The sequence below is a fragment of the Dromiciops gliroides genome, chromosome 2 (assembly GCF_019393635.1).
Source record: "Dromiciops gliroides isolate mDroGli1 chromosome 2, mDroGli1.pri, whole genome shotgun sequence".
Classification (NCBI taxonomy): Eukaryota; Metazoa; Chordata; class Mammalia; order Microbiotheria; family Microbiotheriidae; genus Dromiciops; species Dromiciops gliroides.
The window spans coordinates 558,141,756-558,168,101 of NC_057862.1; the positions used below are offsets into that span (position 1 = coordinate 558,141,756).

A 26,346-nucleotide genomic window follows, 5' to 3' on the forward strand; every position below is an offset into this window, starting at 1 on the left:
CTATGTGAGGTACAATTGACTTAGTTCCCTGGAGTGCTGTTGCACTTATAAAATATGGCTTTGAAAAGCTTATTGGCAAATCATCTGCCCCCATAATTAACCTTCATTTAAACCTCCCTCCCTTGGATTTAATGGTCCTTGATAGCTAAAAAGGGCACCAGCTTCTATCACTGTAATTGCTATTTTCACTAGTTCTTTTTGAAGTAAAAATAGTAAGTATATTCCATAGTTGTACACTAGAAGAGTTTGGTCTCTTTCAGTTTACAGGTAGGACCACAGCTTAAACTACTTTCACTAATAACATCTTTCAATGTTCCACAACTGATTTCCCTCTATAGTGGAGTTACATTATTATCTTTTCTTGTTTTTAGGAAATACAGACTGCCACTTCATCATTTAAAGAATATATACTTTTGGTTTGCCAATTACTATGTAGTTTAATGGTAATGTAAGAATCCAGCTAATTAAGTTCAGAAAATGTGTACAGTACATATTATGCACAAAGGATTGTGCTAGACACAGGGCGAATTTAATGAATAATCAGTTTTACTGTTTAAATAGTAATGATCTTACAAGTATATATTAAGATAAAGGGAAGGCTATCTTTTTTTTTAATTCAGATATATAATATAAGGAAAAATATAAAAAGCATAAAGAAACTGACTTGGTCTTCTCTGAACCCAATTGTAACAAGAAGGTGGGTCTGTGTCTTGTTTCTGTATTGCCCACTTATTCCTTCATCCTTTGAATACGAAATATTGTTGATGTTGTTCATTAGCACAACAGACACATTACATGTATTACATGTATTCGATTGTCTAACAAGCCTAGCTACCAGTTGAAAAGCTAGCCAACTTTCTAAGTTCCCCAAATTTGAAAGATGTGAAATTTGTTGAATTTTTAGCACTAACAGTCATTGTTTCTCACTGCTGTAACATATCCTATTCATGATTGAAATCATTAAATGTCTTTGACATGGAAATAAGGGTTTAAGAACCTCATAATTCAAAACTACAAAGTCTGAAATTGAAGGAAAGTGAAGAGATGCATATCAGTTGCATCTGAGATTTCATAAATAAGTACTACATTTACATTTTCTTTGCTTCCAGAGAACTCCTAAACATTTCTAATTAAACATAGATTCAGTTATAGTAAAGAATTAGTGATCAATCCAAATTTCCCAATTATTGAATATGATTTTTAGGTTTTAAGTGTTTGCCAGTCATAGTGGTACATGCATATAATCTTGGTCAACAGACATGCTGAGGCTGGTGGATCTCTTGAGCTCTGGAGTTCTTACCTGCAGTGGGTTATGCTGATTGAGTATCCATACTAAGTTTGTCATTAATATGGTGAGCCCCTGGTAACAAGGGGCTACCAGGTTACCTAAAGAGGGGTGACCTCTAACCCAGGTCAGATATGAAGCTGGTCAAAGATCTCATGCTGATTAGTAGTATAAAGGAACCTTAAGTAGGTTGATCACTTCCAAGCCAGCTGGGATAGGGAGACAGTCTCAAACAAATAAATGATCATAGGTACCTGTATTGTCATTCCACTTTGATTCCATATATCTTTACTGTGTCCTAATGATCAGTGGATAAAGGTGTATGGTGCCAAGAGTTATCACCTACCTGCTTCAATACATTTTCATTAGAACATTTTTCAGTATTCCATATAAGATAATTTATTTCCTTTCAATTGTTGCCAAATGTTTCATAATAGACATACTTCAAAAGACTCCTCCTTAGAAATCATATGCTTTGTAAGATATATTATATGTAAGATATTAGTCCAATCAAATGAAACTGCTTCCCTAGCTACTAAGTTCTCTCATCTAACCTTTTTTTTTTTTTTTTATTGGCGGGGCAATGAGGGTTAAGTGACTTGCCCAGAGTCGCACAGCTAATAAGTATCAAGTGTCAGGCTGGATTTGAACTCAGGTCCTCCTGAATCCAGGGCCAGTGCTTTATCCACTGTGCCACCTAGCTGCCCCCAACTTCATTTTTTCTTCTCTAAAATTTAGTTGAAGTTCAATAAATTAATAAGATAATAATTAGTTTGTATGTATGGAAATGTTTAAGGAACTTAACTATTCTGGGCTCTATTGTTTATCAGTATTTTTTATGTAATTTAGGACATCTAAGAACTAGCCGATAGAGAGAAAAAATCCTGTCATTTTGGCGCTTGCAGCATAATATGATATTTGGGGAAAATAAAACTGTAATTCATAGGAATTAAAAGACTTATTCCCACATCCAGAAAAAGAACTATGGAGTCTGAATGCAGATCGAAGTATACTATTTCACTTTTTTTGTTGTTTGTTTTTTCTTTCTTGTGGTTTTTCTCCTTTGTTCTGATTCTTTCAGAACATGCCTTATGTGGAAATATGTTTAGCATATATAACCTTTATCAGATTGCTTGCTGTCTTGGAGAAGGTGGAGGGAAAGGAAGGAGGAAAATATGGAACTCAAAATCTTACAAAAATGAATATTGAAAACTATATTTACATGTAATTGGGAGAAAAATAAAATACTATTAAGTTAAAAAAAAGAGACTTATTTTCCAATACAACTTCTCAATAGAGGAAGGACAATGAATTGAATTATTCCTATTTAGGGCTCTGGGGAAAGAAAGATGTTCATTATTAACAAAATACCTTGTTTATGGGATATAAACTTAAAGTTTTTTATGCCATTAATCTAAATGTTTATACAGAAATTAGTTACAACCAGGTAAATTGGTCCATCTCCTAGTTATGCTAATAAATGGTATCAGGATAAACTAAGTTTTTCATGGATGAAACCATTCGGGTTCCAGTATTATTTTTCTAACCCCATAGCACATATTCAGTCACTCAGATTCAGAAGAGGAAAATGTTCTATTATTGGGGGATGGGCACTTACTTCCTACTGACCAAGACAAATTCAGAATCTATTCTTATTGGAAGATGACATTATATTATTATTATTATTATTATTAATTTGGTGATTTTGAATTAGAGAATTTTATAATATTGTATCTTAAATCTTAGAGGCTGTGAATGTAAAATTTAGAATAGATAATTTGTTTGTTTCTAAAGCTAGCTAAAATGTTCCTAAATTAAAATGAAGAGGAAATCTTAAACTGTATGATATAAGAAATTATATACCAAACCATTTTTAAGAGATGGCCCTCAACTTCTGTTTGTTTTTTTTTTACTTCTTATGTATTATAAATATACTTCCTTTCAATTTGCTTCTTACCTGCAGCCGTGAAACTCACAAGATTGCAGTATTTTACATTGCTGAAGGACAAGAAGACAAGTGCTCAATACTGTCAAATGCAAGGGGAAGCCAGGCATATGAAGACTTTGTTGCTGGGCTTGGTTGGGAGGTAATTAATTCAATAGATATTGAGTACAATTGAGTGGAAATTAAAGGGTTTTTGTGTATTTGTATGTAAAATTATCCTGACTCATGAAGTCTGTTTTAGGAATGTCCAAAGTATCAAGAAATTTTTAGCTTTTTATAATTGAAGTATTAATTTTTAAGTTTCAGCACCTAATGGCCACTTTCAAGCAACTTTAAAAATATAAATTTAAATATACATGTAGTAGAAAGAGAATTGGATTTGATGTCAATTGGACACGAGTTCTTATCCCACTTCTGACAGAACCTGTTTGACATTGAACAAGTTACTTAACCTATCTCATCCTTGTTTGCTTCATCTGCAAATCAGGGATAATGACTCTTGTTATACCTTCTGAAAAGGATTGCTTTGGGGATCAAATAAGACAATGTATTTCAAATACTTTGCAAATTTTAAAGCTTTGTAATTGTCAGCTACTAATTTTATTACAGTTTTTAGTAATGATTCAACTAAGCCATCAGTTATTAGTTTTCTATTGTTAATCAAAATAGCTAAAATGTAATACATTCCGTACTTCTGTAGAAGTGTGGTGTGGGATGTGATATAGGTAGATAATTATAACATAAAATAAGACAATACATATGCATTAGAAAAGTAAAAATTAAAATGTAATGTGAAACCCTGAAGATAGAGGAGATAAAGACCTGGAATGCTTTCATGGAGATTATAGCATTTGAGTTGGACTTCAAAGGTTAGATGTAGATTCATAAGAAGGGAAATGGAGGACATTTCAGGCATACAAAACACAGAGTTCCCCTGCCACCATATTATATCAATATAACCTGAACTGGAAGGAAAAATGAGAACTGCAGCTGGGAAGACATCTAATAGTAAAGTAATAGCAGCAGATTGGGGTTGCCTGGCAAAAAACAAAACAAAAACCAATGACTTTAATAGAGAAGAGAGTAAAAAAGAGGTTAAATACTAGAAAAATGGAATGAATAAGCTATAATGGGGAAAAGATAGAATAAATTCTTTTATTTGGATTAAGTAAGTATCCATTCAAACCTTTCTTCTAAAATGACTCCTTATTCTCATGGAGAATATTAAATCATATTAAGGTAAGGCTTGTGACTAGACTTGTGATTTCATTGTTGTAAAGAACTCCCAGGTAGGTCAGCAGAGCCAAGATGGTGTAAGAGAATTAGTAACCCAACTGAACTCTCCTAACATTCCTCTCTAAAGAATGTTAAAATAATGCCTGAAATTGCATTTTGGAGTGGCCGAGCCAACAAAAAGAGTGAGATATTTCTCTAGCCTAAAGCAAACTTGGGTGTTTTTCAGGAGAAATTTGTGACAGCAGGGTAGGGACTGGCCCAGAACACAAGCAGTAGCATCACTGGTAGCCAGCCTTGGAGGCAGCTGTGTTGGGAACTATCAACCCAAGGACAGTAAAGGGATCAGAAAACTGGTCAAAAGACATTTACAGGGACCCTGGCACTGTGTGCAGCTGATGCTAATTGACAGCTCTACTGCCCATGCACAATTCTAGGTCACAGTTCCAGGGAGAGAAGTGCTGGTGGTTGGTCACAAAGGAGCAGGATTTCTGGTCACAGTTCTAAAGCAGAGAAGAGAACTAGAACTTTGAGCTCAAGAGAACAGAGGACCAGGTCATAGTTCCAGAACCAAAAGGAGTTCTAGTGTTTGCAGCTACAGGGGAACAGGGGTCCTTTCCGCATAAAGGACCAGAGCATAGGCCAGATCATACCACCTTTGAAATGCTGAAAACTTACAGACCCCAAGAACGAGCTCTGAAAACAGCAGCATGAAAAAGACTGAAACAGTGTCTCCCCATCTCCAGGTGAACAGAGCCCAACTTTAACATAAAATTCAAGGTCAAGAAATAGTTTGGGAAGAAGAGCCACCTTCTCCTCTAAACAAACAGACAAAAAAGCAACCTTGACTATAAAAAGCTACTATGGAGGCAGGGAAGACCAAGACATAATCTCTCAGAAGACAACAATGTGAAGACATCTATAAGCAAAGCTTCAAAGGAAAAATGCCAGTTGGGCATGAAGCCAACAGGAATTCCTTGAAGAGTTCGAGATAGAGCTAAGAGTGATAGAGGAAAAATTGGGAAAAGAAATAAGAGTGAAGCAAGAAAATTTTGAAAAGAGAATAGATGGCTTGTTAAAAGAATCACACAGACAAAAATGCTAAAGAAAATAATACCTTTAAAAAAAAAAAGAATTGGCCTGATGGTAAAAGAGGCATAAAAATTCACTAAAGAAAAGAACTTTAAAAAGCAGAATTAGCCAAATGGAACAGGAGGTACCAAAAAAAAAAAAAAAACACAGAAGAAAAGAACTCCTTAAAAAACAGAATTGGCAAAGTGGAAAGACAGGTACAGAAGCTTACTGAGGAAAATGATTCCTTAAAAATTAGAATTCAGAAATTGGGAGCTAATGACTCAACAAGACATCAAGAAACAATTAGAAAGTCAAAAGAATGAAAAAATAGAAGAAAATGTGAAATTTGTCATTTGAAAAACAACCCACTTAGAAAACAGATTGAGTCAAGACAATTTAAGAATTATTGTACTACCCAAAAGCCATGATAAAAAAAAAAGCCTAGATATCATCTTTTAAGAAATTATCAAGGAAAACTACAATCTCTTAGATCCAGAAGGTAAAATAGAAATTGGAAAACAACAAAACAAAATAAAACCTACTGATCACCTCCTGAAAGACATCCTAAAATGAAAACTCCCCGGAAGGGAAAAGGACCCACATGTACAAAAATATTTATAGCAGCTCTCTTTTTGGTGGCACAGAATTGGAAATTGAGGGGGATGCTCATCAATTGGTAAATGGCTAAACAAGTTGTGGTATATAAATGTAAGGGAGTACTGATGAGCAGGCAGATTTCAGAAAAATCTGGAAAGTCTTAAATGGATTGATGCTGAGTAAAATGAGCAGAACCAGGAGAACATTGTACACAGTAACAGCAACATTGTGTGATGATCAACTGTGACAGAGTTAGCTCTTCTCAGCAATACAGTGATCTAAGACAATTCCAAAGGGCCCATGATGGAAAATGCTCTCCACATCCAGAAAAAAGAACTGTAGAATCTGAATGCAGATTGAACCATACTGTTTCTACCTTTTTTGTTTTTTCCCTTTTGTTCTGATTCTTCTTTCACAACATGATTAATGCAGAAATATGTTTAATGTGATTATACATATATAACCTATATCAATTTTTCTGTCTTGGGGAGGATGGAGGGAAGGGAGGGAGGGAAAAGAAATTTGGACCTCAAAATCTTATAAAAATGTTGATGGTATAGTTGGAAGTGCATGATTTGTTTTACTAATACAAATCAATAATGAATTTCCCAAAATCACTTACCAAAGAATAATTTGTTCAGTTTGCCTAGGCTGTAATTGCACTTGCTGGCTGGATTCTGTATGTCTTAAACTTTATTTTACATTTCACAGACAATAGTAATGGCTTGGAATACTTTTCAAATAGGTGAAATGGAACAAAATGATTGTGGGACTTTACGGAAAATACTTAGATAATTAGATTATTCAGAATGAAAAAAATGTGAGTATTATCTGAAGTAAAAAAGATGAAAAAAAAACAAATGCTGACAACTGTCTTTACATTTAACTGGAAAATAATAAAATACTTTTAAGATTGGGGAAAAAAAAAAAACCTCCCAGGAATATTATAGCTAACTTCCAGAGTTCTCAGGTCAAGGAGAAACTATTGCAAACATCCAGAAAGAAAGAAATTCAAATATTGTAGAGCTACAGTCAGGATCAAACAAAAATTGGGCTGTGCCCCCCGCCATTACAGAAGTGGAGGGCTTGGAATTTGATATTCTGAAAGGCACAGGAGCTAGGATTAGAACCAAGAATAATTTAGCCAGCAAAACTGAGTATAACCCTTCATGGGAAAAAATAGATATTTAATGAAATAGGTGATTGTCATGCATTCCTGAAAAGACAAGGGCTGAATAAAACAATAAAATAAATTAATAAAAATTAAAAATATGGCATTCAAACACAAGACTTCAAAGAAGCATGAAAAGACAGACTGAGAGTGGAATCATAAGGAACTCTATAAGGTTAAACTGTTTCAATTCCTATATGGGAAGATAATACATGTAACTCCTAGGAACCTTATCTTTCTTAGGACAGTTAAGAGGAGTCTGTATACACAGAGACCATGAGTATGAGTTGAATATGTTGGGATGATTAAAAAAGTGAAGATGTAAGAAAAAGGGATACCCTGGGAGAAGGGGGAAAGAAGAGGTAGAATGGGTAAATTTTTCATACAGAAAAGAGGTATATAAGGAGGAGCTTTTATAGCAGAGGGGAAAGGGGGAAAGCATGGTGGGCAATGCTTGAACCTCACTCTCATTCTAATTTGGCTCAAAGAAGGAATAATATATTTGGATATATTCAGTTAGACATAGAAATCTGTCTTAGGAGGGGAAAGGAATAAGAAAAAGGGTAAAGTGTGACAAAAGGAAGGGTGGATTTAGGGAGTCAGTCTGAGGCAAAACAGATTTGAGAAGGGACAGAATAAAAAGGGAGAGAGAAGGATAAACAGGAAAACGGGATAGAGGGAAATACACAGTAATCATAACTGAATGTGAATGGGATAAGCTCACCAAAAAATGAAGCAGATGGCAGAATGAAAGCCAGCATCCAAAAATATATTATTTTTTTAAAAAGACACATTTGAAACTGAAAGACACACACAGAGTTAAAATAGGGGGTTAGAGCAGAATCAATTATCCTTCATCTTAAGTAAAAAAAGGCAGGGGTAGCAGTCATGATCTCAGACAAAGAAAAAGCAAAATAGACTTTATTTGAAAGAGATAATCTGGGAAACCATATGTTGCTAAAAGTTACCATATTGAAGTAGTATCAAAAACATTTACAGTAAGTTTTTCTGATAGAGACTTCATCTCATCTAGGAGGGGAATCAAATTTATAAAAATGAGACATTCTCCAATTGATAAATGGTCAGGGGATATGAAGAGACAGGTTTTAGAAAAAGAAATCAAAGCTATCTATAGTCATATGGAAAAAAATTTAAATCACAATAATGGTAAGAGAAATGCAATTTAAAACAAATCTGAGCTTCTACCCTACATCAATCAGAAATGACAAATTAGAAGAAATTGGGGGGGGGCACCAATGCACTGTTGGTAGAATTCTGAACTGGTCCAATCATTCTGGAGAACAATTTTTAGCTATGCCCAAAGGACTATAAGTTGTGCTTAATTTTTGACCCAGCAACACCACTACTAGGTCTGTGCCCCAAAGAGATCAAAGAAAAAGGAAATAGTAGTTCTTTTTATGATGGCAAAGAATTGGAAATCGAGGAGATGCTCATCAATTGGGAAATAGCTGAACATGATGTGGCATATGATTGTGATGAAGTACTATTATGCTATAAGAAATGACAAGGGTGAAGGTTTCAGGAAAACATGGGAAGAGCTGTTTGAAGTAATGTAAAGTGAAGTGAGCAAAACCAGGAGATCATTGTACATGGTAACAGCAATATCATGTGTTCAGCTATGAAGTACTTAGGTGCTCTATCAATACAATGATCCAAGACAATTCCAAAAGACTCAGGATAAAAAAATGCTATCTACCTCCAGAGAGAGAACTGAAGAACGCTGAGTGCAAATTGAAGAATAACTTTTCACTTTCTTTTTCTTGCTTTTTTTTGGTAATACAGTTAATATGGAAATATGTTTTGATGTTTTGCATGATTTCACATGTATAATTCATAAAATAGCTTGCCTTCTTTAGGGTAGGGGAGAAGCAGGAGGGAGGGAGAGAATTTGGAATTCAAATTTTTAAAAAGAGAAAGAAATCTAAAGATATATAAATAACACATTTATTGGGGAATGGAAGGGAAGAGCTCCCAGTTAAAGAAATTCCTTCTACCAGTGCAGATTGGTACCATCTCTGTTATAGTCTTAGAAAATTGCCTAGAACAAGGCTATGCATACTACAGCCTGAGGGCCAAATCTTGCCTATCTCTATTTATACAGAACTAAGAATTTTTTACACATTTTTAAATACAGTAAAACCATTTAACACATAAATAACATTCTTAGCTCTGGGCAGTACAAAAACAGCCTGTGGGCAGAATTCAGCATAGATATCTGATCTCTGACCTAGAGCACTTGGAGACTAAGTAATTTTCTAAAGTCATGCAGTCTGTATGTATCAGTTTGAACATAGGTCTTCCTGACACCTGTGAGCAAATATATGCTTATGGATTCTGGGCTGTTCTAAAATCAGAGTTTTCTAAATAATTTAGAAATAATCTAAACAAAGAGTGCTAAACCTGGGGTCCTTATACTTTGTGTTTGTTTTTAATATTCTGATTACTGTATTTCACTGTAATTGGTTTTCTTTGTCATCTTACATATTTTGTGCATTGTAATAATATTCTGAGGAAGAGTCCACAGGCTTTACCAAAAATATTCGGAACCTCTAATCTAATGGATGTCCCTTAAGGACATCCATCTTTTGCCTTCCTTTTAGGTGTTTTTTTTTTTTTAATTTATTTTTACCTCAGTACGAAACAATTTTAAAAGTATGGATATGTAGAATGGATGTGATGGTGATTTTTAAAAATAGCCATAAGGTGACATTCCTCAAAGAATTAATATGTCTTCAAAATGTTAACTCTTTACTCTCTTAACTCCTCTTGACAGTAGTTTAAGACAAGGTTATTTTAAAGGTATCAATATGTTCTTTAATGTAACTATCTTTTGACTATTCTTGACCTTCTACCAAGTTAAAAAAAAACACAACAACACATTTCTTTAACCTTAATATATTTAATGTGGAAAGAATTCACTTAATTTTTTCAAGGTATGAAAAGTAATTAATTAAATGGATCTCAATATTTTACAATATAGAGAATTCATGTACCATAGAAGAAAAAAGTATCTACTCAGCAAAAGAATCTGGGCTCCAGTTAAGCAATTAACGCTTAAATCCTAGCTTTACCCTTTAAATTTGTAATAATATATTCAATGTCATCTAGCTTAGTAAATCAAAAGACCTGATTTTTGATTATCATTATGTTCTATTTTATTGTACACATAAGGTTGACCTTTCAACACACTGTGGATTTATGGGTGGCCTACAACGAAATGGCAGCACGGGGCAAACTGCACCTTACTATGCTACCTCTACTGTGGAAGTGATTTTCCATGTCTCCACTAGAATGCCATCTGATTCAGATGATTCCCTCACCAAAAAGGTAATAGATATTTGTAGGTATATATCTTTTCAAAATGTTATTCTAGATATTATTAGAAAAGAACCTTGTCATTCCTTAATTTGCCTCTGTTCTAAGATTTGCTCAACTGGGGGCAGCTAGGTGGCGCAGTGGATAGAGCACCGGCCCTGGAGTAAGGAGGACCTGAGTTCAAATGTGACCTCAGACACTTAACACTTACTAGCTGTGTGACCCTGGACAAGTCACTTAACACCAATTGCCTCACCAAAAAAAAAAAAAAAAAGATTTGCTCAACTAAAATGTTTTTGTTAGAACACTAGTTTTTGGAACCAAACTGATTTTGGGATCTGGCTTCTTTATTTACTACCCATGTGACATTAAGCAAGTCACTAAACTTGTTTGAGCCTCCATTCCTCATATGCCACATGAGGATACTGGGCTAGATGGCCTCTGAAATCCCTTAAGGCTCCAAATCTAAGATCTAATGATCAAATAAATTATGAAATGTTGACAAAAATAGTTAATCACACTTGAAACAGTTCTTTAGATCAAGAGAGAAAGGTACAAAAGAGGAAAAATTCACAGTAGATCTGTTTCTTAATGTTTATTCTTAGCATTTCCTCTCAGTGTGTGTGCATATGTGTATACATATAGATAGAATTTATATATATATATATTATGTGTATATACATATATATATAATAAAAATGAATATGTGTATGTCTATAGATATGTAAAATCTAAACTGTTTTTCACTCATGGTAACCTTCCAGTAGTAAAAAAAAAATATGTGTGTATATAGATATCTAAAAGTGTAACTTTTACTAATAAAAAAGGGATATTTTTCATTAGTAGGTTATCATGAATGAAAAAGAACTTTGATTTTATATATCGATATCTATAAAATATACATATATAGATGCCTATTTATACACATCAGTTTTTATTAGTAGAAGGTTATCATGAATGAAAACCAAATTTATTAAATACATGTTTTCATTGCCCTGTGCAGAGTGAATTGGTCACCAGAGAAAATGCCCAAATAGGACCATCATTCGCTACTGTGACCATACTCTATGTATAGTCCCTCTATGTCAGCTATAGGTATTCACATGCTTGGAATGTTGGTGAACTGTCATTATCAACACCCTTCTGATGTAGTTTCATCTGGTGAACTACATGCAGAGCCACTCTTATTTCCTTGGCTTTATCTTCTCCCCAAGCCATTATCTCTAGTACTTTCCCTTCATTTTGGCTCTTTTGGAGAATTCTTTCATAAAGATCTTACTTATTTCTGACTAAGAACCTTGGTGTCTGTCTTGGGTGAAAACTCTCTGTGACTTTGATCTCTGGATAAGGGAGGACAATAATCATAAATTCCAGAGTTTTAAATCAGAAGAGATTTTAAGAGAGGATTGAATCTATTCCATTTTCCTTATTTTTATGGAAGTTAACCTAGAGATGTTAAATAAACCCAGGGTTAAACAGGTTGTCAGTGGTGATGCCAGAATTACAATTTAATTCGTAAAACAATGCTTTAAATTGTTAAAATATGATTAATAATGCTAAATTAATTTGGGTAAGATGAGAATGATCTGTCTTTCATTTAGTGTTTTCTATACAGATTCATTCCTACTCAATTTATTTGTAATATTGGTCATTCTTTTTAGTTTCTTAGACTTCAAAATGTTAATATTGACCATCTTGATGGCTAGTTCCTTTTTTTTCCTCCTTTTTGCTCTTTTACCACAGTTAAATCCACTGTATTTTGAAGGTTAGAGCTCACAACACTATGTAAAAGGAAGCTGGCCAAGTATAGTGTTGGTCAGTGTATTGGATTATAATCATTAATATATTACATGAAATTTAAACCTACAGTAAAATCACTCATTTTGTGTTGTGATCTAGTCAGTTAGTATATTTTCTCCAAGGAAGATCACATTTTGTATGATTCTTGTTAGTATTCCGTCATAAATCCTCCACAGACAATCTAGCAAATGCACTGGAGGTCTTTCTCTTGGTCTTTTAACAATGCAGCACCTGGCCTCTCTATTATTGCTCACTCTTTCTGCTTGCCTGGCACATGGCCTTTCCTCACTGTACATTTCTTCATTTTTATGCCACTTCTTACCTTAACTGTTTACTTGCAACAACATCTTCCACATGTTTTATGATCATACAGTAATACTTCATGAATGTAACCACATAATAACTTCATTTAACAATCCTCTGATTATCAGTATTAAACAAGATCTTAAGACACAAAGGCATCTACTCACCAAGGGTAATAACCACAGTTATGTAAGTTGTCTTGTACAGAGTACAAATGGAAGTGGGATTCCGTATACTTGTGAGATAGCTTGGCTATAGATGAAATGTTGTTTAATATAGCTTTCTCTGTGTGATCCACATAGAGAAAAATGGCCTAAACAATCTACAGAGGAAAAACTGAGTGGATCAAAAATGTGAATTGCCCAGATTATGGCTTGTAGTTGGAAGGGGAAAACAATGAGTAAGTCATCAGTGCACATATTTTGGATAGACATTTCAAATGAACAGTGAGCTGAGCCTGGAGTAGAAGTGGAATGAAAAGATCACATGGGATTGCATTTGAGGAAACGTGCTCTCTGAAGACAGCTTCACGTTGATCCCTTACACATATAAGCTAACTTCTTGACTCATATATTTCCAGTATTGTGACACAAATGTAAAACACAGAATACCATGACTCAAAGTCTAGTCAAGAGCTTAATTGTATGTAGGGGGAGGGGAAAAGAAAAGGGAGGTAACTAAACGTAGTCACACTTAATTACTTAATCAAAATGATTAAAATGAAATTTTATATAGGATTGCTGGAGTTATGAAAAACTTGATGTGCTTGTACATATATTCACTGAGTATGCTGACTTCTGTTCTTCCTAGTGCCAGAATAAAACTTCTATGGATTTATTTATGGGAAGACAGCATCAGAATTACAAAGAATATAAGGTGTAAGTGGGTCGAGGTCTGTACCAGTATAATGAGTACCCACATGGATCCATCAATTTTGAAGTCGAAACAAGCAAATAGAATAATCTCTAATAGGCACAAAACTGATAGAGTTACTGATAGTCTGTCAGCAATTGACATAGTGAGAATTAAAACCTAAATCTGTAGACTCTCAAGACAGTCCTATTTTCTCTATGCATGCTATACTTTGATTCCTCTTTATAGTGGTATCACAGTTTAGGAAGGACATTGCTAAATTGGAGACTATTGAGAGGAGAGCTACCAAAATAGTAAAGGGAAATAGCAATAATAACAATGATGATGATGAAGAAGAACCATTTTTATAAGGGTTTACTGTGTGCCAGACATTGTGCTAAGTGCTGTACAATGATCATATCATTTGATCCACACAACAACTCTGGAAAGTAGGTGCTATTTTTTTTTTTTTGCAGGGCAATGAGGGTTAAGTGACTTGCCCAGAGTCACACAGCTAGTAAGTGTCAAGTGTCTGAGGCTGGATTTGAACTCAGGTCCTCCTGAATCCAGGGCTGGTGCTTTATTCACTGCACCACCTAGCTGCCCCTAGTAGGTGCTATTTTTATCCCCATTTTACTGATGGGGAATCTGAGGCAAACAAATTAAGTAATTTTCCATGGGTCACACAGCTGCTAAGTTTGTGAGGCTGAATTTGAACTTAGGTCTTTCAGACTTCAAGCCCAGTGTTCTATCTACTGCATCACCTAGCTGCCTCAAATTCACAGTATGAAAGGATTACTTGAAGGATTTTAGGATGGTAAGCTTGAAGATTTGAAGCTGTCTTAAAAATTTGAAAGGGTGTCATGTAGTAGAGAGATGTGACTTTTTCTTTTTAAAACCAGGGATTAGAAACAGGTTTTTGGAAGTAACAAAGTAGCTAATTTATTTTTAGTGTAACGAAAAATTTTCTCACAATGATCACAAAACACTACTGGAATGATCTGCCTCAGATGGCAAGGGAGAGATCCACCTTTACTGGTGAACTTCAAGCTTTTTTGTTAGAGAGGTAGTAGAGATGTGGTTGCTAAGATCCCTTCCCGTACTGAAAGTATATGGCAGGAAAAGGAAAGAAAGTGGCTCCTGTTTCAAAGCATTTACCTTAAATGATGTTTCAGATGACCTATTTTAGATTACAATCCAACCAGGTCCTTACTTTCCTAATTCTTTTATAATGTATAGTAAAGGATTAATGCTGTGGAAATTGAATTCTATTTTGTCATTCCACTATAATTGAGAATTATGCTTAAAAATAAGTTCTTGTATATGAGAGACATTTTTACTTCCTTTAAAAGAAGGAATAAAAATTTAAAACATTTCCTTTCTTTTAAAGAAAAGAAATGCAGGGGTTTTGTGTTTGTTTGTTTGTCTTGTGGGGCTTTTTCCTGGTTAAAAACGCTGTCCCACAAATAATGTTCTCAGCTTTGGCTCTGTTTGAAAGATTCCCCACTGAAATCATCACAATTCAGCTGGTACCTTTTGCAGTTCCAGGATTTAGCATCATTAGTGATAAACTTTCTTCATCAGGATGTCTTGCAGCTAGAACGAAAATCAATCCCCGTAACAGCATCCAATAGTCCCTTGTCTTATTCTAACTAAATTGTACCTAACAGCTTAAAAATGAGCTGCAGAATTCTAAAGTGATTTATGCTATGCTCTGCCCTTGTCATAGTAGAACTTTTTCAATTCAGAAATCTGGTTGCAACCCCATACTGAACTCTTGATCTTTCGCTGCAGAAATTTGTTAGCTATAGCTAGATTAGATTTTTAGCAGCTAATCTAACTGCTGTAGGGGTTTTGCAAAGTGGGGACAGAGCTGTGCTATTGGATTTGTCCAATTCATTTGACTCCAGGACCATAATTGCACTTATGTCTTACAAGGCTTTTATAGCCTCAGGCTGGCCAGCAGCAGAAAAACAAATTGGCAGTGATACAGTAAGAGTGAAAGGGAATGAAAGGCACACATTATCAGTCTCCAGGCAGCGCTGTTCTGGCAGGAAGTTTCTTGGTTAATTTACAAATAAAACTTAGATTTTAGGATGGGCACACTGTCAGATGAACAATGGGGATGTCAGGCCTGACTGTTACTTAGTAAAAGTAGCAGCAATGCCTACCAAGGAGCAGGAATTCTTCAATCAAACAGACGACTCCTTTCTGGAGCCAGCTGGCTATGTAATGCAATTAAACGGAAAAGGAGGTCAGACTATTAGGTGTGTACCATGACCAGTGTCACCAGTGGCGTGCTGCCTGGCAGGCAGCATGCAGAATGGTTAAAGCATAGTGACTTTAAAACTGTTTACTCAAGCTAATGAGTAGTAGTGGTATAGGACAGGACTCAGAACACGAATTGTTTTTGTAAGGCTTGAAAAATGAGCGTTTGTTCTGGAACTGACAAGTAAATTTTGAAGTATGGCTTGCATTGGAGAAAATAGTTGGCATGATTAATTATAAAATGAAAAAGTCTATAAATTGCCCCATAAGTTATATGCACATTCTTAGATTGAGCTAACTTGTGGTTATTGTGAAGAAACTGTAGTTGAACAATATGTTGCAATGAATCTGCATTGGAAATGTTTATCAGATAACAGCATATAAAGGGAATATCTTTTGTAAACTTTCCATTAACCTGGCAAAATACTTAAAGTCTTTCTCCTTTGGGCATCTTCTCACAGGTTTTATGATGACATTAAAAACTCATTTTACTTGTGTTTTCAATATTTATTGTGTTCGTCATACATGTTTGTTGGTGTATTCAAATACACCTTTGCCCCAAATATTTTATTTGATTGAATTTGATGCCTTATCTGTTAATTTTGTGATTTAGTTAATAACACATATGGTACCCAGATGCTTCAGGCATACAGCATTGAAAAGAAAATAACCTCATAATGATTAATATTATGTTATAAGCAATAAAAGTAAATGTTGCATAATAGTAAATTGTTACAGGAGGAATACTATAGTTTAATGTATTCCTAAAACTGTTTTGCTGCAGTTTTGTAGTGGCAAACCATTGTTTTAAATATTTGTCTTACTGTTGAATGGGGGTTTTTGGAGAGGTTGAATATTGCAAAGATTAATTGTTTTAAATTCACATGCTTTAAAATCCTTAACTATCAATCAGAAATAGATTTCATGCATTTTGATACATTGCCTTAGGGTTGAATTTTATTAAATTTTTATGCTAAAGTAGAGTCTTATGACTTATTGGATAACCTCTAAAATAATTTAAAGTAAAACCAAGTGCAGGTTTTGATTTAATAAGGGAGATTCTTCACCTATAAATTATTTGCCCAAGTATTATATCAAGGGGCAATACATTACTAAAGATGCTGGTTCTATTTTCAAGATTAGGGTTGTTAGGTATTGAATCCTGGCTATGTTCCAACTTCAGTAATTACATTCTGCTTTTCTAAATTTCCCCTGAAGTTTCAATTAGATGTTATTCACTTCTCCTTTGAAAACATTGTTCGTTGTGCTGTTGGCACAAGATGACTACCATATTTTCATTCCCAAAGTATGGGAATGGGGTATGGGGCCACAGTGTGTAAATTTTTCTAAGTTGTGATATTTGTTGAAGTGAAAATAGAGGTACATAAAGTTTTGGCTCCGTTACATTAGGTAATCATTTTAAAAGCAGTTGTTTCATCTTTGCTCACTAGGCTTTTGTACGCTTCTGTTCTTCAGTGAGATCTGTGACCTCATCATTATGGACACTTTCTTTACAAGTGCTGGTGCAGTCCTTTAATGCTGTCTCTTCTCATATAGCTCTAACTTAGCTTGATCTATAAGCAAATGATGATGACAATGATGAACAATTTCTGAAAAGTTTTGAACACCATTAATGTGTACTTCCCACATTATGGCATAGTGCTCAGTAAAAAAATGACAGTCCATGAACCTACATACAAAAATTGAATTGTACCCACATACATGTACACACACTACAGAAATGGAGGTGCAAATCTCTTTTTAAATCATTGAATTATAGAGTTGTTTCCAGAAGAATGAAATAGAAAAGAATAAGGAGACATTTCAACACAACTGACCTCTTTGCAACCTTATAAATGAAAAACAGAACATACTGTGTTCACCTGTGCTTTTTCCCTCAGTAGTTGAACAGCCTACAAATAGCTTCCATCCCCTGTGTCATACTAATCACTCTACATTTAGAGTATATCACATCCATCATGAGTTTTACATACATATTTCCCTAAAGGAAAAGCTTTACTTTTTTTTTTTTTACAAAATTCTTTTTGTGTTAGTCTTTTACCTTTAACACATTACATGTATTTCACAAGTTGAAATATTGATAACCTTTCATTTTTCATTCTGTTGTATTTTTTAAGTCAGGTTAGGAATATTTTTTCATGATGTTTCACATCATCCTGCCTATTGTTTAAAAAGACTGCAAATTATCTTCTAATAGGAATTAACGAGAATAAACTGAAAAATCCAATAGCTAGACATGTCTTTATAATTATAGTTCTTTAGGAAGGACCATTTTAAATTTTGTAATCAAGTTTCTGCACTCTTTAGCCTTTTTATATTCTTCTGATATCTTCAAACCACAGTAACTCATTCTGCATTATTTGTCTTTGTGGGTAAAATAATATGATGATTAGGGCATGATATTTGAGCCTTGACTATAAAATATAATTTTGTACACGTTGACATTTCTTTTGCTGAACAGGTAATTTTTCTTTTTTTTCTTAAAGTTTTTGACAGGAAATAAGCATTATAAATTATATAACAAACTGTATTATAATTGTAATTGCATGATTTTTTTTCCTGTTCATACAGTATTTTTCTTTATAACTAGATATTGAATGAGGAATCTTCTAAAGCAATGCTAAGATGTAAAAAAAATAATTTTCATCTTTTAGTTTGTAGTGTTTTGAGAATGATGTTTTTGGTAACATTTGAAGTTAGTTGAAAAATCTTTCATATTAACACTGTACTAGAATAGCAATAATTTCTTTGCATGTCCTGATTATGCACGCTATATAAGTACCAATATGTGTTTCAAATGAGGTCCATATTATTTTTAAGTAATCATGCCACCTGCACCATTTTATTCCATGTAGAAGAAATCAGTGTTTTAACCTTTTTAAGTAATGAAATATTTCTGCTGCTGAGCATTGTAATTCAATTTGTAAACCATGACCCCTCATAAACTGTTGTTATCACTCTGATTAATAAAGAGCCAATTTGCTGTTGCAGCTTCGTCACTTGGGAAATGACGAGGTTCACATCGTCTGGTCTGAACACACCAGGAACTACCGCAGGGGTATTATACCAACAGATTTTGGAGATGTTTTAATTATTATTTATCCAATGAAGAATCACATGTTTTTCATCGAGATAATGAAGAAACCAGAGGTACAATTTCATCATATTATTTATGTACTGTTTGGCAAATGGTTAACTATTATGAGAAAAAGATGTTATAAATGCATTAAGGTAATTTATCTTTTTGATAAATGGCCTACATACAGCTAAGTTAAAACTTATTTCATATTTAACTTGAGTTATATATGAACAAAGATATTCAAAGGCTATGATACAATATAATCTTTGATTTCAAGTATCCAGCTTCATATTTCACAGATGTTTGCTATTTATTTGAAGTATCTTCTAAGAATCCAGTTCCAATAGGAATTTATCATAAAGAACTGAATATTAAAAATAATTAAGACTCATTTTATACATTGAAATTGATAAAGAAATATGAAAAAATGAGCAAATAAAGGTTTCATTTCTATTATACAATATACTGCTCCAATTATAGTTTCCAACATAATATAATTTTGAAACCTCTCTAAAATTCCAATATAGTGGATGGCATCACTAACTTGAATATATTAAGGGGTTGTCTGTGTACATTGTAACGTAGATAATCTAATGATATCTTAACATTTGCCACAAAAATCCCCTTAACCAATTAACATCGATCCTAAAAATGACACAACCCATCCTTTGAGAAGTTCCATGGACTAGTCCGGCTGCCCAACTTAATACCCTTATAACAAGCTTTTTTTTTTTTTAGTAAAAATAAGATCATCATCCAAGGCAGGGAAAACACTCTATTTTCAGATAAGAACACTATTTTTGTTTTATATGTGTCCCTAGCACTCAGCCTAGTGCCTGGTAAATAGTGGATGCTCAATAAATGTTTGTTAAATTGAATAGAATACAGTAGTCAAGTTAACTCATAAGTAGGATGACTCCAGACTTAAGCAAATATTAAATTTGTTCTCTATTTTTATTCAAAAGGTGTGTGTAATCCACTATCTCCCACCTAAATTGAGTTACTTAAAACCTCTTTATTTTGGTTTGGTTTGGTTTGGGTTTGGTTTGACTTGCCAATTAAAATGTTTTACTTCTCAAATTAGGACTTTTATCCTTTACTTTTAGTAAAGTTATGAGGACTGCATTTTACTTTGAGGTTAAATGAACCCCCAAATGTAGATGTAATAATTCTCTAGTGTGTGATACTATGTCCTGCAACATCCTAACTACTACATGTGGCAAAATCCAGATACAGTGTGATTTACAAAAGTGACATTTATAATGTTCCTCAAAATCAGTATTATAAAGAGTTCTTTACTATTTTTCCTACTTAGATTTTTCACCAATAAAGCAAGAAATCAGAAGTTTCTTCAAAATAAAAATGCAGTATTTTTAGTTATTTTTATACCAAAATGTATGAAGTTGTGTCTTTTGTAAATAAAGATTGTATTATCAGCAATACTTATTCCTTTATAAAATTAGCCCCAAAGATTTATTAGAAGATTTAACTATCAAAATAGTTAAGCATTAAAACATTAGCAAATAGCAGAAGGTATATTTCAGAACTAGAAGCTGTCCACCTGCAGTAATTACTTTTGTAACTCTTCATGCATGTGTAAAGAAGAAAACTTTAAAAGTGCCATTTACTCTACCATAAGTTTTTTATTCCTCTGTGCATAAACTTTAGGGTACTCTACTTTTCATCTTCAAAAGCAAAAAATCAGAAATTTCTGCTATAATAAAATTTATATTGTTCTGAAACTTTCATATGAATATTCATTTCAGTTTTGTAAAATTGGTTACAAATTGTGTCAAAATGACTTGAGAGAACCCGTTTCTTAATACTTTATTTCAAAAGCCCAAAGGGCAAAACAGGATAATAGGTAACTGGAAATTTAGTGTTATCCCTACATTTAAAATACAAACCATTACAATGTAATAAAATTAATCCAGACATTTCCAGGGCAAGTGTGGCTGACCTTTTGTTCACCAACTACTGACCCCAGGGTGAATGAAAGAGGCTTGCAAAGGGAAATGTCTGTTGTTTGGCTTCAGTCCCTGGTATTTAAATTGCATTCCCTAATCAAATGAAAAGGCTGTCCTCTCTATCAGGTTACAGAATCCATGGCAACATTTGGCCTTTTATATACATAATGTTAGTCTTTTTGTTTGCATCTAAGTAGAGACACCTGGAGCAATGTTAACATTAACCGATTTAGCATTAATAGCTTCATTATATAAGAATTTCTGATCAGATAGCTGTTACTTTTGTTATATTGCTTCAGCTTGTATTGTTTTCATTTTTTATCTCCCTGCTTGGCAACGGGGCAATGATTGCAATTTTTTTTGTCTTGATTAATTAAGCAATATAATTATCAAGAACCGTGATGCAGTCTTTGCTCAACAAAGCTTCTGAGAGAAAACAATAGTAAGTCTGTTAGTATGAATGCATTCCACGCGTCACAGATGCATGAGGATATTCTAAACAATGAGACGAAAAGCTGCTTGCAAAAGAGGACAAAGAATGCCATGCAGACTCTACACACTACACATACCGCCAGGGACATACTGTGGGTTCCCTGGGACACAGATGCCTCGTTAGATTGCAGCTAGTCATCAGAGATTAATTCTCAGCCATTTGGTGCAATAATTTACCCATTCCCCAGTCTTTTAACTAGTGCTACTTACTACAGAAGTGAAATCTTTGTACTCAAAAGGTTTATTTAACCTTACTTTTAGTGAACACAGCAAAAATAATTATTTTTGTTTAGAAATTATAATGAAGCAGCTGCTTGAAATGTGAGGAATATTTATTTCTGGATGACTAGGACAAGTTATTGTAGAAATTTTAGATGGAGATGAAAAGCATTCTTTTAGGAACAGTATAATTTCATCAGATATATTTTGGACTTTTATATTCTGATCTATTTATTGGCTAGTCTATGATCAGAAACATTTTTCAAAGAATTTTACTTAATACCTTTTAGGAAAAAAGTACAAAAAAGCTTTTCTTTGATGGTCATGCATATTCAAATTTTAGTTCCATTAAATCTACCTCATTAAGGGAATATGTAATAACGTAAGGTTATTTGTCATACAAGTTACATGCTTCCAAATCCAATGAAATTTAATATATTGAGATTTCTTTTTTTTCTTCCATATACCTCTAAAAGTGCACAAATTACATGCCTGGCAGCATGAGCCCTCTTTGTATATAGCATTCTCAAAGTAGTGTGGAAAAGAAGGGTGGGTGGCTAAGTACCTACCTCTGACAGAAATGGTGGCTGCCACTTCACATTTTTATTGGTTTCTTGCTTTTTTTCCATTAAATAAAATTCTCTGAGTCTAAAGCCATCATTTCACAGGTTAATTATATTCAAAATGGTTCAATCAGCATGAATGAATGTTTTGAAACTTGTTTGATGATGTGCAGAGGGAAAAAGTGTACTTCTAAGACTTGAGTATTTTATTCTTTGCCTTCTGTAACTCATTTGTTCTTATGACAAATTTCATGCTGCATAAGAAAGACTACTTCTCTTACAATCTATAAATCTTTAAATTGTTGTTTGCAACAATTACATAGTTTTTTCAAATTGTAAACAATATTTCTGTTTATTTTCAAGCCAAAACTTATTACCTATTTTCAGTAAATGAATATTTATATTATTTTGAAGCTTTCGTTTTGTGAAATTTATGGTAGTCTTTTCAGTGTTTTTAAATGACCTCATCTGCAGGCATACCTTTAACTGTCTGGGTGATCATAAATAAGCGTATGTTGAAGAGAATACAAACAGGAGATATTCAAGAAATATGAGAATTCTCATCTGCTTAATGTTAGAATTATTATTTACATAATTAAAATAAATGCTCTTTTCTTTTAAAAATCATTTTATTTAATTTGCTTAAGCAGTAATTGTTTTATTAATATAGTGGTTACTTTACTTGGCCTTTTATACAGACCTTCTAGAATTGAGCTGGGGAAACCTGTGTTCCCAGCTTAGTTTCTGATATTACCATTCTTTGTGATTCTGAGCAGATTCCTTAACTTCTCTGAACATCAGCTTCTGTAGAGTTTCATTCAACTTTCAAAGTTGGTGAGTGAGTAAGCCCTCATTTATTGCCTGATCCCAAAATAGCGTAGGTATTTTGACTGTCATCAGGTAAATCCTGCTATTCTCTGGCTGACAGATATAAGGGAATATTGCCCCTTTGTCACGACAGTATACAATAATGATAATGATAGCATTTCTAGAACACTTTAAGGCTAGCAAAGCACTTTGCAGACATGATCTCATTTGGTCCTTATGGCAGCCTTGGGAAATAGATGATATTATTATTCCCATTTTACAGAAGAAGGACCTGAGGTGGACAGAAGCTGAGTGACTTGACCAGGTTTTCACAGCCAGTACATGTCTAAGGCCATATTTGAACTCAGGTCGTCCTGACTACAGGCCCAGAATTCACTCCACAATTGTATGGTGCCTCACTGCCCCATGTGCTGAATTGGCTTAGAAGAGAGCTAGAATTTTCTTTGGAAACTCCCTTCTACAACCTTTGTTTCCTCTTACATCTCATCTCTTACTCTTGCCAAGTTCTTTTATTTGTGGAAACCTGGCTTCCCCTTGAAGGCACCGAATCCCCAGCCACTTTATGCAGTACAGGGTGCATCTTCTCTCATGCTCCCAATAGCCTAATTCCTCAAATTAGTGTTATTTTCTGAATATGGAAAAAACATTTTTTACTTCAAATGGAGAGGGTAATCGTTCTCTTCCTGCATTTAGTGACAAATGACTCTCCAAATGAGTGATGTGGTCCTTTCTAGGATAAGGAAAGGAAAAAGCCCACATTTAAAACATATATATCCAAATGAATTTTAATGAAGGATAATAAATCATAGCTTCAAGAGGACTGGAGTTTGGGAATGCTGCAGATATCTATGACCTGTTGTCATAGTGGTAGAGAGGTTGAGAGGCTTCAAAGCCTCTATCCCCTTTTACCTAGCATGGTCTTCATAGCTGATAAATATTAAGGATGGTCTTTTAGTTCCTTAATATTCTAGTGCAATAATTAGAAAGGAATCCTTATTAGAATAAATATACTAGATGCATACATAAGACATTCAACCTCTAACAATGGGTATCAGTGCTTTGTTCTGAATCCCTTTTTCACTGTTATCTCACTTGGTTATCTCATCAATTCTCAGGGGTTCTATTATGTCTATGTAGATTATTCCCAGATGTATACATCTAGCCATAGTCTCTCTGTTGAACTACCATCATGCATGTCCAACTGCCCCTTGTACATCTCAGGCTGGGTGTCCTATGGGCATCCTGAAATTAACATGTCTGGAATTCATAACCGCAAAATCCTGCTACCTTCAGAATTTTCCAGTTACTATAAAGGGCACTACCACAATCCTAGTTGTCTAGGTCTGAAACCTCAATGTCCCCCTCAACTCTTCACCCCCCTCCATCCCATTCATTACCATATCTTGTCATTTCTACCATCACAATATTTTTTATATACCCCTCCTCTTCACTTGTGTGGCCACAATCCTAGTTCAGGCCCTCATCTCCTCTAATCTGGACTACTTTAATAGTCTAATAACTGGTCTTTCTGCCTTTAGTCTTCCCTTTCCAGTCTAACCTTCATTTAGTTTAGTATAGGTCTAAAGTGTTGTGAACATGTCAATCTATAGTCTCATTCCTTTCTCCCACCCAGTTAATTTCAGTGACTCCCTTTTACCTCCAGGATCCAATATAAATTCCTGTTTGGCATTTAAATAAAACTCTTCCAGGGACAGCTAGGTGGTACAGTAGATAAAGCACTGGCCCTGGATTCAGGAGGACCCGAGTTCAAATCGAGCCTCAGACACTTGACACTTACTAGCTGTGTGACCTTGGGCAAGTCACTTAACCCTCATTGCCCACCCACCCCCCCCCCCCAAAAAAAAACAACCTCTTTCTAAATTGTCTCTTTCTCACCTTCTCACCTTTTCCATGTACTCTAATCCAACAGTTATGGCCTACTTGGTTCAGGAATATTATAATCTATCTTCCATCTCCATACCTTTGTACTGTCTATCTCCTAAGCCACCTGAATCATGAAGGTCCTCATATAGGACTTGAACTGAGTTGTGAAGGACAGTAGAGATTCTTAGAGGTGAAAGTGGAACTGGAGTGTATTTCAGGCACGGCAGATAGGCTATGCAACGGCAGAGGGGCAGAACATTGAATGTTGTATATGAGGAAGAGTGAGGACAATTTGCTTTGATGGGAGAGTGTATAAAGGGGAATGATGTAAATAATCCTGCACAATGAGCTAGGTTGTGAAGGGCTTTAAATGCATTCTCAGAGGCCATGGGGAACCACTGTACCTTCAGGTAGCCAATGAAAAAGCATTTGCTAAGTGCTATCTATATGGAAGGAACTATTCTAGTTGCTTAATGAAACAATCCTTACTCACAAGGAGCTTACTTACAGACAAACTGACCTGCTGCTCCACTTACATATCATCGTATCTACCAGTTCTGTGTCCTTGCAGAGGCTGGGCCCAGTGCCCTGAATGGACTTTACATCTCTACCTCTTAGAATCCCTACTTTTCTTTAATGTTTAATGCATGTGACCCCTCCTACAAGAAGACTTTCCTGATGTTCCCTTTCATTGTTAGTGAGTTCTCCCTCAAATTATTATGTAGCATTTTGCCATTTACATATTGTTTATTACTCTCTTCCCCTAGAGAATTTAGGCTTCTTGACAGAGATAGATTTTCATTGTGTCTTTTTACACTAGTATGTCATTCAAAAGGGGGCTCCAATAAATGGCTTGTTAGAATGAATTAAATTGGATTGGATGCCTAGAGGTTGAGGATCAGCTAACTTCAGTTTGGAAAGAATGTAGACTATAGGATGTGGAGCCATGGAAAATGAGGTTGGAAAGGTAATATTGAGCCAGTTTACATGGTCTTAATCTAGGTTAAGGAGTATATATATCTTATACTGTAGGCAATGGGAAGATTTTTGAGCAGTTGTGACATGTTCACACCCGTGTTTTAAGAAGTTTAGCTACCTACAGTAGGAAGGAAGCCAATACTCCAGACAGTAAGTAATGAGGGTCTGAACTAGGGTTGTCAGTATATATTTGGCAGGTAAGTGGTACAGTGGATAGAGTACTGGACTTAGAAACAGAAAGACCAGAATTCAAATACTGATTTAGGCACTAATTAGCTGTGTGACCCTGGTCAAGTCAGTTAACCTCTGTCAGCCTCAAATGAAGATCATACTAGTAACTACCTCCCAGGTTGTAAAAAATCAAATGAGGTATATGCAAGCCTTAAGTTGCTATATACATGTAGCTGTTATCATTCTTAATATAAGTTGATGATTAATGATGTGCAAATAT

The 26,346-nt window shown here is 34.5% G+C and overlaps 1 protein-coding gene across 1 annotated transcript in view; it reads left to right on the forward strand.

Annotated features, from left to right (window-relative positions):
• The window catches only part of RALGAPA2 (Ral GTPase activating protein catalytic subunit alpha 2), a 409,525-nt gene that overhangs the window by 232,002 nt on the left and 151,177 nt on the right, over window positions 1-26,346 (forward strand). Inside the window, 3 exon segments of the mRNA XM_043983629.1 lie at window positions 3,249-3,372; window positions 10,498-10,653; window positions 18,877-19,035. Of these exon segments, the coding sequence (XP_043839564.1) occupies window positions 3,249-3,372; window positions 10,498-10,653; window positions 18,877-19,035 (439 nt within the window).